The sequence below is a fragment of the Pediculus humanus genome, genomic scaffold, assembly GCF_000006295.1.
Source record: "Pediculus humanus corporis 1103172108212 genomic scaffold, whole genome shotgun sequence".
NCBI classification, from domain to species: domain Eukaryota; kingdom Metazoa; phylum Arthropoda; class Insecta; order Psocodea; family Pediculidae; genus Pediculus; species Pediculus humanus.
The window spans coordinates 313,304-326,595 of NW_002987782.1; the positions used below are offsets into that span (position 1 = coordinate 313,304).

The window sequence follows — 13,292 nt, forward strand, 5'->3', positions numbered from 1 at the left end:
AAATAATTTATTTTTCGTTGTCAAAATGGCGGCTGACTTTTTTATAAAAAAAAAAAAAATTTGTATCGCGTGTTTTCCTTCCGTGACGTAATTTTATCTTTTTTTTAGGCGCGTTTTTTTTTTTTGTTTAAATTAATTAAAAATTTACTTATTAACAAAAAAAAAAGGACAATAAGACACGACAATAAGAAATGAAAAGAATTCATTTTAAATAATACTAGGGAATTGAATACAAAAATTATTATTATTATTATTATTGTTGTTGTTGTTGTTATTGTTATTATTTGTAACTTTATTCGTTTTTTTGAAGTATGATAGAAATACTAACTTGATTTGAAATAAAGAAACTAACAAATTTTCACTCTCTCTCTCTTTCTCTCACTCTTTCTTTCTCTCTCTCTCTCTTTCTCTCTATCTCTCTCTTTCTCTCTCTCTCTAAATTTTCACGGGTTGACGACAAACGAGACAATGAGAAAAGTTTTTTTGTTTTTTTTTTTTTTTTTATTAAAAAGTTATTTTGATGAACTTTGTTTTTAAACGAAAATAATAAAGAAAAATTTTTAACTTTTTAGTAAAAAAAACGTTTTCAAAAATTAAATTATATATTTAAATTTCGGGATTAGATTAATAATAATAATAATAATAAAGATCGCCATTTTATATTATTATTATTATTATTATTATTATTATAAAAAAATACGCGAAATTAATCGAGTCGTGATACTTAATTTACTAGCTTTTACTTTACCAGACGACTGATTAAAATCGTTAAAAATTATTTAATTATAATGATGATGATGATAATAATATTAATAATAATAATTATTAAAATGGCGGCGATAAAAAAAAGAAAGGAAATTAAAAAAAAAAAAAAGAATTTCCCTTTTCGAAACTTTTACTCGATCGTCGTCTTGTTGCTTTAATAACAATTAAATTATTATTATTATTATTATGGTTGTAATTCGAATTTTTTGTCTGCTTGAAAAGGGAGATGGGGGAGGAGGAAAGGGAGGGAGAGAGGAGGGGGAAAGACGTAGGGAAATTTTAATTTTTTTTTACATAATACGAACCTTAGCTGCGTTCGACGAATAGGGTTCGTCGAATAGTGACCATATTTTAGGTTTGAGTTTCTGCCACCACGACAATCTACCGTGATAGTAATCATCTTCGAATCCGAATTTTTTCGCAACTTCTTCTTCGCTCGGTTTTTCCGTATCCAAATCTAAACGATCTAAAACGGCCAAAGTTTCTTTCGTGTTTCGATGCTGGAAAAAACAGAAAAAAATTTTATTTTGGTTAATTCGTTCATCAAAAAAAAAAAAAAAAAAAAATGAAAATCGAAAAATTTTAATTTCCTTCATCATTTAATAACCAAAGCTAATTTTTCACTCTCTCTCTCTCTCTCTCTCTCTCTCTCTCTCTTTCTCATTTTCTCATTCCGATGATTAAACCCTTTTTAACCTTTTAAGGTTTCCCCATATAGAATAAATCAAAAATAGACACATTTTACAAAATCTTTTAAATTTTAATTATTATTATTATTATTATTATTATATAAATCATGGCGTTTCTTACCTGTTGATTAATGAACGAAATAAAAAAGGAAAAAACGGGAAAATTTCAAAATGAAGTTTTTAGTATCGCTAACAAAGAGAAAAAAGTAAAAGAATCGGGTTAGGCAAAAAAAGAAAAAGGGAAAGGTTTTTATTATTATTATTATTATTTTTCTTCCTTTTTTTTCTCCCGGTTTTTTTTTTTTTTTACTTTTTCCAAGATTTTAAATTATTCAAAAACTTGGTTTTGGTATAAAAAATTTTTTTTTTTTTTTACGTTTGTACGAAAAACATAATAAATTACATTTTCTTTTTCTTTTTTTTTTTCTTAAAATGCGAAGAGTAAAAAAGAGAGAAAAAGAGAGAGAGAGAGAGAGAGAGAGAAAGAGAAAAGGTTCAGACAAAGTTTAAAAACATTTTTTTTAAGTAAAAAAAAGAAAATTGTAATTTATCATTTTATCAACCGTTTTTTTTTTTTTTTTACTTTTTATTTACGTGAGAGATGTCTCGACGAAATAACTAAAACGAAATGAAAATTTAAAAAAAAAAAAAACCCTATTTCGCGCCTTTTTTTGAAAAAACAAAAACATTTCGCGCTTTTTTTTAAAAAACAAAAACATTTCGCGCCTTTTTAAAAAAAAAAAAAAAATTAATCGTCGTGCATTAAGTTTTAAAGAAAAGAAAAACCTTTTAAAAATTTCCCCCTCTACTTTTTTCTCCCTCTCTTTTCATTTTTTTCTCTTTTTCCCTCTCCCTCCTCCTCTTCTCAACCCCTTTCCCCTCTCTACCATCGTTTATCCCCTTTTTCCCCCTTTGCCTACTTTTATCCGCGCGAAAAATGTCGCGAAATTTGAGAAAAATTTTAATTTTTTTTTTGTTTTTTTTTTTTTTTTTTGTTTTCGACATTCATAAGTTGGCAACGCACGAAAATAAAAAAACAAACGAATCTCTATGCTCGCGTAATAATAATAATAATAATAATAATAATAATAATAATAATAATAATAATAATAATAACAAACGTATTTTATTCATTTTCATCGTTTAAAACATTATTATTATTTTTTTTTTTTTTAATAAATATAAATTAAATAAAATTAATAATAATAATATCACGATATTAATTAAACTTTTTAATAAAATTTTATTATTAATCGTATAACGTTATATAATAATAATAATAATAATGATAATAATAACAATAAACTCACACAAATAATTCTTTCGTAATTGGTATATATATAAAAATAGAAATTAAGATGGGAGAGGGAGGAGGGGAAAAAAAAAAGAAAAAACAATAGTGAGAAACGTGCTTTATTGTCACGGGGAGAGGGGGAATTGGAAAGGGGGAGGTTTAAAATATCGTATCGAATCGTATCGAAATAATTATTCGATTGTTTTTATTTTTTTTTTATCGAACGTTAAATTACGTAGTTAAAACAAATGAGCCACAGTTTAAAATAATTTTTTTTTTTTTTTTATGGGTAATCACTTAGCGAAATGTTACGTGACTAATAATAATAACAATAATAATGATAATAATAATAATAATGATAATAATGTTTTTAAAATTCATAAATGTCGCGTTTGTTCGGTTTTTTTATTTTTATTTTAAATTATAATTTATTATATTTTATTTTTTGTGCGTGCGTGCGTGCGTGTTATTGACGTGTCAATAGAAAATAAAATTTTTTTTTATTGTTTAACACGCGTGAATTTAACGAACGAAAAAAAAATAATAATTACTTACTTATAATGATGATGATGGATCGGTTTCGTTAAAAACGAATAAATTTTTTTAACAAATAAATATGACGTCATTTAAATATGGCGGCGGGGAAATAAATTCGAATGAATTTTATTTGAAAAAAAAAAATGGAAAATTTGTGTTTCGAAATGTATTTATCAAAAAACATTTTAAAGTTTTACTTTATTCGAGACTTGATAGAATGTTATGAAAAAAAAAAAAAAACTTTTAAGATTTGTTCAACTTTTCACGTGGTAGAATCGAGATCGTTTTGAAAAGATGGCGTCGGTTACGACGACGAAAATGACGATAATGATGATACATTTTATAAATGTTGTTGTATGTATGGTGGAAAAGTTTTAATGAAGGAAAATTTGCGTGAGAAAACTTTGGGAAATGAATAATCGAATGGTGACGGTGGTGACGGTGATGGTGATCTGGAAAGGGGGGGGAGATTCTAAAAGGAATTTTTGATAAATACGCGAAAAACTTGTATAAAAAAAAAAAATAATAATAATAGTAATAATAGTAATAATAATAATAATAATAATAATAATAATAATAATAATAAAACGAAAGTTTTACGATTTGAATTTAATAGCTCGCGTCGGATAAAAAAAAAAAAAAAAAATTTGCTAGCTTTTATTGCTCTTAACTATTTTCCTTTTTTCTTTTTTTTCCTTTGGGGGAAGTAAAAAAAAAAAAAGGAAAAAAAAAAAACTTTTTTTTTTTTTCCTTTTATTTTCAATCGAATCTTTTTTTTTTTTTTTATTTTTAAATTCGTTTCGAGTGTTTAAAATTATTTTTATTACGTTTTTTTTTTTTTTGGAAAAAGGAAAAAAAATTTCTACAATGATGATGATGACGATGACGGTTACAACAATTTCTAAAATTTTGATTCGAAATAAAGTAAAAAAATATTTTTTTTTTTTTTTTTTAACCAATAGAAAAACGCGTCATAGAGTAAAAATAAATTTTTTATTTTTTTTATTTTTATTTTTTTTCAATTTTCCGAACTCGAGAGAAAATAAAAAAAAAAAAATTTTTTCTTACGTCCGCTTACGTTTATTGCCTTCGTTTGTGTTTCAACAAACGACACCGAACACACACAACAAAAAAAAATTATTACTCTTATTATTATTATTATTATTATTATTATTATTATTATTATTATTATCATTTTGTTTTTCCGACATTTATTTTTTAAGTGAAACAGTCACGAAGGACGTTTTCTCGTTTTTTTTTTTTTTTTTTTTTTTTTTAAAAGACCTGTCTTATTTAAGTTGAAAAACGACGACGACGACAACAACAACAACAACAACGACAAACTTTGAGACGTTTCCTACTACTCACGGTTTGTTTTTTTTCTTATTAAATTCCTCCCTCCCTTCCCCTTCCTCCTTCTCGTTTTCTCGCACAGCCTCCATTACCGCCACCACCACCACCGCCACCACCACCACCGCCATCACCACAGACGTTGAAACTCATGTAAGATGAATTTATTTACTCTATGGTTTTTCCCTTTTACTTATTATTTTTCTCATTACCGCCTTTTATTTTATTTTTTTTTTTGGATTTAATAAATAAATTTTTATGGCGTATCGTTTCACAAAATTTTTTTTTTTTTTTTTGTTTTGGTTGTTTCCGGGTTTTAGTTTTGAAAATGTAAAAAAAGAAAGAGAGAAAGAGATGAATAATGAAAAAAGGCTCGTTACCGCAATCGCAAACCAAAAAAAGAGAGAGAGAGAGAGTGAAAGAGAGAAAAACATTTATTCGTTATAAATTTTTCTTTTTTTTTATTTTGTTAGTCTTGTTATCAATTTTATCATTATCACTACCATTAGCATTATTATTATCATCATCATCATTATTATCATTATTATTAATATTATTATTATTATTATTATTATTATTATTATTATTATTATTATTATTATTAAGGGTAATTTTTATTTGCCGCATTAAATTTTTAGATTTCCCTTTTTTTTTCTCATTCTTCTTCTTCTTCCTTCCCCTCCATTTTAAATATTAAAAATTTTTTTTTAATTGTTTATCATTATGGCGAAAATGATGATGATGATGATGATAATAATAATAATAATTTCGGATTATTCTTTTAATTCTTCTCTTATTATTATTATTCATAACTTTCATTTTTTTTTTTTTTCGTTTGAATGAGCCAAATAAAAAAAATTTTTTTTTTTTTTTTGTTTTTATTCTTTCTTTTTTTAATCCGAATAGAAAAAAAAATTATTATTATTATTATTATTATTTTTTTTTTTCCATTCTAAATCTTTTGTTATTTTTTTCTTTGACTTTTTTTTTTTATTATTATTATTTTTATTCCTTATTATTATTATTATTATTATTTTTACTTTTCTTTATTCTTGTTAAATAGACCATCAAATAAGCACTTTACAACCATTTTTTTTTTTTTTTTTTTTTAGAAAAATTTTGTTTTTGTTTATGAAATAATATCGTTATTATTATTATTATTATTAAATGACGTTTTAATGCGACAAAAAAAAATCATTATTATTATTATCATAAATGCACGAGCGCCATTTTTTTTTTTTTTAAACTTTAACGTATATTATAATAAATTAATTATTTCGATGGACGGTTCGAGTTTAAATACGCGTCGGCCATATTTAAAAAAAATTTTTTTTTATGAAAAGGGACGTAAATTTAAATTTAAAAAAAAAAAAAAAAGATAAAAATCACGTCTGAACAAATTTCTAAAACGCAACTGAAATTCCAAAAAAAAAAAATGGGACCCCGCGAAACCTTATCATAACAAAATAATGATAATAAAAATTATTAAAACGAATCATAACAAAAAAAGAGAAAATTTTAATTAAAGGTAATTTAAGTTATGAAAACAACAAAAAAAAATTAATAATTTTTATATATATATTAAAAATGGGACAAAAAATTATGAAAATATTTTTTTAATTAGTTTAATTTTTAAATAAAATCTGTGAAAATTTTTTTTTTTTTTTTTTTTTAGTTTTGTTCAGTTATTACTATTATTATTATTATTATTATTATTATTATTTTTTTTTTTTTTTTTTTTTTTTTTTACTCGTTTCAAAAAAAAATTATATCGTTAATAAATCATAAATGTGAACGATTAAAAAAAAAAAAAAATACGTTGAAGAAGGCGAAAAAAAAAATACGTGGTAGAAGAAAAAAAATACGTTGAAGGAGATGAAAAAAATGAACGGGTGTGTTGTTTTATAATAAATAAAAATTAAATTCGAGAAAATTGTTTATGAAAATGAGGAAAAAAGAAAATGTTTTAACTTGATTTTTATAAGAATCGAATCATTATAATTACAATCGATGAAAAAATTTTCAAATAGAAAGAAAGAAAGAAAGAAAAAATGAAATGAAAAGAGAGAGAGAGAGTAACAGAAAAAAAAGAGAGAATGATAAATAATAATAAAAAATAAATGGTGAGAAAAAAAGAAAAAAAAATGAGTTAATGACTGAGAAAGAAAAAGTAAAAAAAAAAATTTCTGGAAAATGAAAAAAATAAAAATAAAATAAGGAGTAGAATGAGAAGAAGAGAGAAAGGAAATTAGTAGATAAGGAAAATGTATAAATAAAAAAAGAAAGAAAAAATAAATAATGGAAACAAAAGGGACAGAGAGAAAGAGAGAAATAAAAACAGGTTGAAAAATAAAAAAAAACAAAAACGGAAAAGTCAACAAAAAAGATGAAAATATGAAATTTAAAAAACGAGAGAGAGAAGGAGAGAGAGAGAGAAATGAAAGAAAAAAAGAGAAACAAAAGAAAAAAAGATAGAAAAATAAGAGAAAAAAAAAGAGAAAGAAAAAATGGAAGAAAAAAATACAAAGAGGAAGTGAAATAAAAAAAAAAAAAAGTTAGAGAAAAATAAGAGAAAAAAAAGAGAAAAAAAAAGAGAAAAAAGAGAAAGAATTGAAGGAGAAAAATGAAAGAAAAAAAAAAGAGAGAGAAAGAGCGAAATGAAAAAAAAGAGAAAGAAAAAAATGGAAGGAAAAAAAAATACAGAAAGAGAGAGAAATAAACAAAAAAAGAGAGAAGAATAAAAAAAAAGGGAAATAAATGAAAGAGAAAAAATGAGAGAGAGAGAAACGAAAGTAAAAGAAAGAGAAAAATGAAAGAAAAAGAGAGAGAGAGAGAAAAATAAAAAAAAGGGAAATAAATGAAAGAGAAAAAATGAGAGAGAGAGAGAGAAACGAAAGTAAAAGAAAGAGAAAAATGAAAGAAAAAGAGAGAGAGAGAGAAAAGAAAGAAAAAAAGAGAAAAAAATGAAAGAAAAAGAAATTTTTTTTCAATCCGTATTTAAAAAAATTTAAAAAAAAGATAAAATAAATAATCGATCGATTAATTTTTTTATATCGAAATAAATCGATTGTCGTAATTCGATTTCATCCCCACTCCAACTTTCCCCCCTTCTCCTCAAACGATTTTTAGTTTTTTGTTTTTCTTTTTTGTTTTTTTTTATGATTTTGTAATTTTTACAGTTTTAAATTCAAAACCTTTTTTTTTTTTTAACACAGCTTTTCCATTTCATCTCCATATTTTTCCTTTTACTACTTTCTCATTCCTCTTCTTCTCCCCTCTTCCCTCCCTCCCTCTCTCTCTTCTTCTCCTCTCACCCATCCTTTGAATTTTACTTTATTTTTATGATTTTCCCATAAACGTCTACGAGGTTATTATTCGTCTTAACAAAGAAACATCTTGATTTCATTTAAAATAATCTTTTTTATAACAGGGATTTAAATCCTTGAATAAAAATCAAATAAATTCTTTTTATTTATTTATTTATTTATTTATTTTATCGGTCATTTTATAAATTTAATTGAACCGAAATTTTGGAAAATTAATTATTATTATTATTATTATTATTATTTTTCCAGAATTTTTTTTTGTGGTCCAAAAGAAAATTTCGATCAGATTGATATGAAAGAGTATATTAGTCACGACGACGGAAATGTTTGTTTTATTTTTCAATTTGTTTTTTTTTTCTAATCTTAAAATCAAATTCCAGACTTTGATTCGTCCTGGAAAAATACGTCCTGGAAAACGCCATTTTGTTTTTTCCCCTCCCTTTGTTACCCTTGTTTCCTTAAAATTTTTATCAGATTCATTTGACGTATTGATAATACATAAGATTTGACCCGTTTTGAAACTTCTTATTATTCAGTAGTGCCAACCACACGAAACTAAATTATGTTTTCCCCTTGTCAGCCATGTTGTTTATTATGTTTACAAACAATCTGATTTTTTTTTAGGGTTTGAAGAAAACAAAAAGAAAAAAATTTATGCGACGTTGCGAAAACTCGGAAAAGAGGTTCACGTGAAAAAAAAAAAAATGGCGGACATGTTTTCGGTGAGTTTTTTTTTTTAATATTAATAATTTCTCCATCTTGAAATTTTACCTTTCGGGAATTTATTTTTCAATCGTTTTAATATTAATAATAATAATAATACGTCGAATGAAATCGTTTGTAACCCGTCATGTTTGTGTAAACGTCATTTCCGTTATGAATATAAAAAAAAAAAAAAGAAATTTTCTCGAGTTTATCGATCTTTGAATAAAACCGGAAGTAACAAACGGAAAATTTTTAATTTCGGTTCGAATACATTTATTAAATATCTAAAGATGGCAATTTCTCCCGTCTAATAGGAGGGAGAGGGGGAAAAAAAGAGGAGGCCCCGAAAATTTATCTTTCGTTTATTTTCCTCACGAGACGATAATAATAATAATAATAATAATAAATTCGTCTATATATATACGTTTCGTAATAAAAATGAATTTTCGTTAGTGAATCGAGTTTTATTAAAAATAAATAACGAAAAAAAAAAAAAAAAAAAACGCCTGAAGGATTTCTTTCTTCGTTTTAAATAATAATAATAATAATTAATATTATTATTATTATTATGGAAATGTAATTTCACATTGCGGAAAAAGAATTTGTGGTGATATTGTATTTAATAAATTTTTGAATTCTGTGATTAGTCGATCGTTCAGACTCCGTCATCAAACGTATCGTCATCGTCATCATCATCATTCTTTTTTTTTTTTAAGCCTTCGTTATGATAATAATAATAATAATAATTTTTTATTTTTAAATTTACGTTTTTTTAGTTAAAAAAAAAAATTAAAACTTTTTAATTAATTAATTTTTTCTTTTTTTTTTTTTTAATTCTGGAGAAAAAAAAAAACAAAAAAATTTTTTTTTTAAAGCTCTCTTCCATATTTTATTATTATTATTATTTTTATTATTATTATTATTTTCTTTTTTTGTAACAAAGCAAAACGAAAAGAAAAAATAAAATATTTCTCCAGATTTTTATTATTATCATTTTAAAATTCGTGGGAAAAAAAATCAGTCGAATCAATCAATCAATCAATCAATTAATGAATGAATGAATGAATGAATGAATCTCGTTTTTTTTGTTTATATATTCGTTTGAATTCTTTTGACTTTTTTTTTCGGCTTGAGTTTACGAGTGCGTGTTTGTGTGCGCGGGATCGGCAATATTTTTTAATTAAAATTTGTTTGAAAAAAAAAAAAATTTTTTTTTTTTAATTTGAAATTCCAATGAGTCAAAGAGAATATTTTTGTCATTTAATATTTGTCAATTATTAAACTCTACGTTTCATTTTCATTTTCTCTCTTTCTCTCTATCTCTCTCTCTCTATCTCTCTCTCTCTCACTCACTTTTCATCTCAATTACTACATAACAACTACTCTTTCAGTTCTCCATTTTGCTTTTTCATTCTCTCTCTCTCTCTCTCTCTCTGTTTTAGTATCTCATCAATTTTCTATCCATTCAAACAAATTCCAGGTTTAATTACAACGCGTTTTCTAATTATCATCATCATCATCATTATTAACTTGTTAAAAAATGTATTGTTCATTTATTCAAATTTATCTTTTGTCATGTTTTCTCTCTCTCTCTCTCTCTCTCTCTCTCTTCTTAGTGCCACTTGAAAGCTAAAAGCTCGCGTGACAAAAAATTCGTTAGGAAACAAAAGGGAAAAAGGAAAACTTGATTAACGGTTTTTTTTTGTTTGTCTTTTTCTCGTTAAACTAAGGAACGTGTCTGGAACGAAAAGAATTTTCTTTTTTAAAAAAGTTTTGTTGTTAAAAGATTACAAAATGATTATCGATAAAACTCGTTTTATTAAATGAAAACTTTTCTTTCTTACTCCCCGGTAAGGAAAGAAAAACAATTTTCAATCTATTGAATGATTGTTTATTTTCACATGGTTGGATATTTCAACTTCCGTTTTTGTTCGTTTGTATCCGGTACATGTTTACCTGAATTCCCCGCTCTCCCTTCCCCTCCCCTCCTTCCTGTCACTTTTATCTCTTTTACTCACCGGTAGAGCTCGATAACGTCACATTCGAAATTTGTCGCTATCGGATTAAAAAAAAAACGCGAAACACCCGATTAAATAATTTTCTTTTTCCATGTAAATAAAACGTATGTCTGCTCTTCTAACGGTTTTTTTCCTCCCCCTCCTCCCCCTCCCCACGATCGTACGCGAAATTTATCGGCGCATAAATAAATTCGAATTAAATTCGTTATCTGTACGTACTTGTAATGTAAAAAAAAAAAAAAATCAATGAATTAAATTTGATGGAAAAACGTGGAAACGGAAGTAATTGATTTTTTTTTAATGACGTCATAACGCTGATTCCGCCAATTTTTTTTTTTTATTTAATAAAAAAAACGACCACTTATTATTTCGACAAAAAACGTCTCACTTATAAAATTTCTTAAGTAGATTTAAAAAAAAAAAAAAAAAAAAAAATTTCCCGACGGAGAGAACAAAGAAAAAACGATCGTTGATTACGTCATAAAATTCGAAACCGTTAAAATTCAAATTTTTTCCATTCTCATCATTTTTTTTAGTATTTTACTCCTTAATTGATATGATCATTTAAATTGTAAACAATGTGAATAATCGTTCTTCTTTAAATTTATTTAATTTTTTTTTAACTCATTTCCGATTGGTTGAAATTTTCCTTGGGAAAAAAAAATAAAAAATAAAAATCCGAAAACGACCGAAGATGTACGTTGATGTTAATTGCAATTTAAAACCAAAAAAAAATAATAATTCAAAATGGCGGATTTTTTTTTTTAATGACGTCATTATTTATATGTAAAGATATATCCAAACGAATTTCATTTATTTTTGGGACGAAAAAAAGGAAACAACAGACAAATTTCGTTTTTCTGAGCGTGAGAAAAAATCGTTTTTAAATCCGTTAATTAATCATTTCGAATGAATAACAATAATAATAATAATAATAACAACAAAATTAATTATTTACAAAAAAAAAAAAAAACGATGAGCTCCGAATCTATCTATTACTAAAAAAAAAGATTACGATTTAAATAACGAATTTTTCTTTTTTTCCTTTTCCCTTTCAAAAATAACGATTATTAATTATTATTATTATTATTATTATTATTATTATTATTATTATTATTATTATTATTATTATTTTACGTTTTCTATTTAATCCGTATTGGAAAATCGTTAGAATAAAATTTTCAAAAGAAAATATTATTATTATTATTAATTTACGTAATCCCGCGTTTTTATTACATCAAAAAAAATTAATATCATCATCATCATCATCATCATCATCATTATTATTATTATATTATTGTTACCTGAGTTGATTAGCAGACGATGTTAAATAATAATAGAAATTTATTAAAATTGTCAGATGAATCATTATTATTATTATTATTAATCGTTGGTAATTTATTTTTAAAATTCGCGCGCGAAAAATTTCTTACGCCGGAAATGGCCGTGAGAGAAAGTCACTCTCTTTTTTTTTCGTGTCATTAATCAATCGAATTAAATTTTCATTTTTACTTTATTTTTTTTCGAGGGGGAAAGTGAGGGACAAAATGGGGGAGGAGGGGGAGATTAGAGAGGGTGGAAAAGGGACGTTGAATTCGATGCCAAAAAAAAAAAAAATTTTTTTTATATATATTATCCAGTCGTTAACGTGTTGTAAAAGTTCAAAAGGTTAATTTTCTATTAGTTTGTTCAATTTGAACCGGGAAAAAGATGCCAAAAAAAAAAAAAAAAAACAAAATGGCGGTCGTTTGAGTTTCGTACCTGTGTATACGTCATCCAACAGCAAGGTTCGACTTGATTCGCATCGAGTCCCCAAAATTCTAATTCTTCTTCAAATAAAGGCCCGCATACGTCCATAGGATAGTGAAGTTTTCCAGTTCTTAAATTAAAATTTTATTATTATTATTATTATTGTATTGTTTTCGTGAATGAGATATTAATGTAACGAATGATCACCTGTAGTAATTAAGGACTTGAGCAAAAACTCCGGGATGCCTGTCGAAAAAATATTCATTTAAAACGGGATCGTAATTAGCGAGAGCTTCCGTCAATCTGGATAATCTCGTGGCTGGAATTTTTTTTAACGTTGCTTTGTATGTTTCGTGTCGGATTCCACCGACGTTAAGAACCACACGGTTCTCCGAATCCATATTTATTACGTTCATTTCTTTTTTAACGTCTGAAAAAAAAATAATAATGATGATAATGATAATAATAATAAAAGTAATTAAAAAAAAAAAACGAATTAATATAAATTTAGTCTTGTGTTAAATTGAAATTTTCGGTTGTCTTTCTTTCTCTTTCGCTTGTCTTATTTAACGTTGAAACAAAATTCCCGATTATTTTTTATCTATTTCCACGTCATTTTTTTCTTCCTCCCCTCTTTCTTTTTTTTTTTTTTTTTTTGTCATAATGAAACCCACACGCTCGTCTTTTTACCATCATCGTCGTTCCTTTTCTCGGGTTTTTATTTTTAAATGAGATTTTATTGTTTTTTCATTATTCGCCTTTTTTAATTATAATAACGAAGACGATGATAATAATAATAATAATAATAATAATAATAATAATAATAATAATAACTCGTTTCGTTTTTGGCTTCCCCCTT

At 25.0% G+C, this 13,292-nt stretch overlaps 2 protein-coding genes across 2 annotated transcripts; both read right to left on the minus strand.

The window, feature by feature from the left end:
* Window positions 1-1,055: 1,055 nt before the first annotated feature.
* Phum_PHUM442460 (uncharacterized protein) lies at window positions 1,056-1,505 on the minus strand (the record flags this gene model as incomplete). The annotated part of the gene is made up of 2 exons (XM_002429566.1): window positions 1,056-1,265; window positions 1,452-1,505. The coding sequence occupies 2 exons, from the start codon at window positions 1,503-1,505 to the stop codon at window positions 1,056-1,058; spliced, it is 264 nt and encodes an 87-aa protein (XP_002429611.1).
* A 10,197-nt stretch (window positions 1,506-11,702) lies between these two features.
* Phum_PHUM442470 (voltage-gated potassium channel, putative) lies at window positions 11,703-12,834 on the minus strand (the record flags this gene model as incomplete). Its single annotated transcript, XM_002429567.1, has 3 exons — window positions 11,703-11,735; window positions 12,446-12,563; window positions 12,641-12,834. 3 exons carry the CDS (start codon window positions 12,832-12,834, stop codon window positions 11,703-11,705), a joined length of 345 nt encoding a protein of 114 aa, XP_002429612.1.
* Window positions 12,835-13,292: the final 458 nt, after the last annotated feature.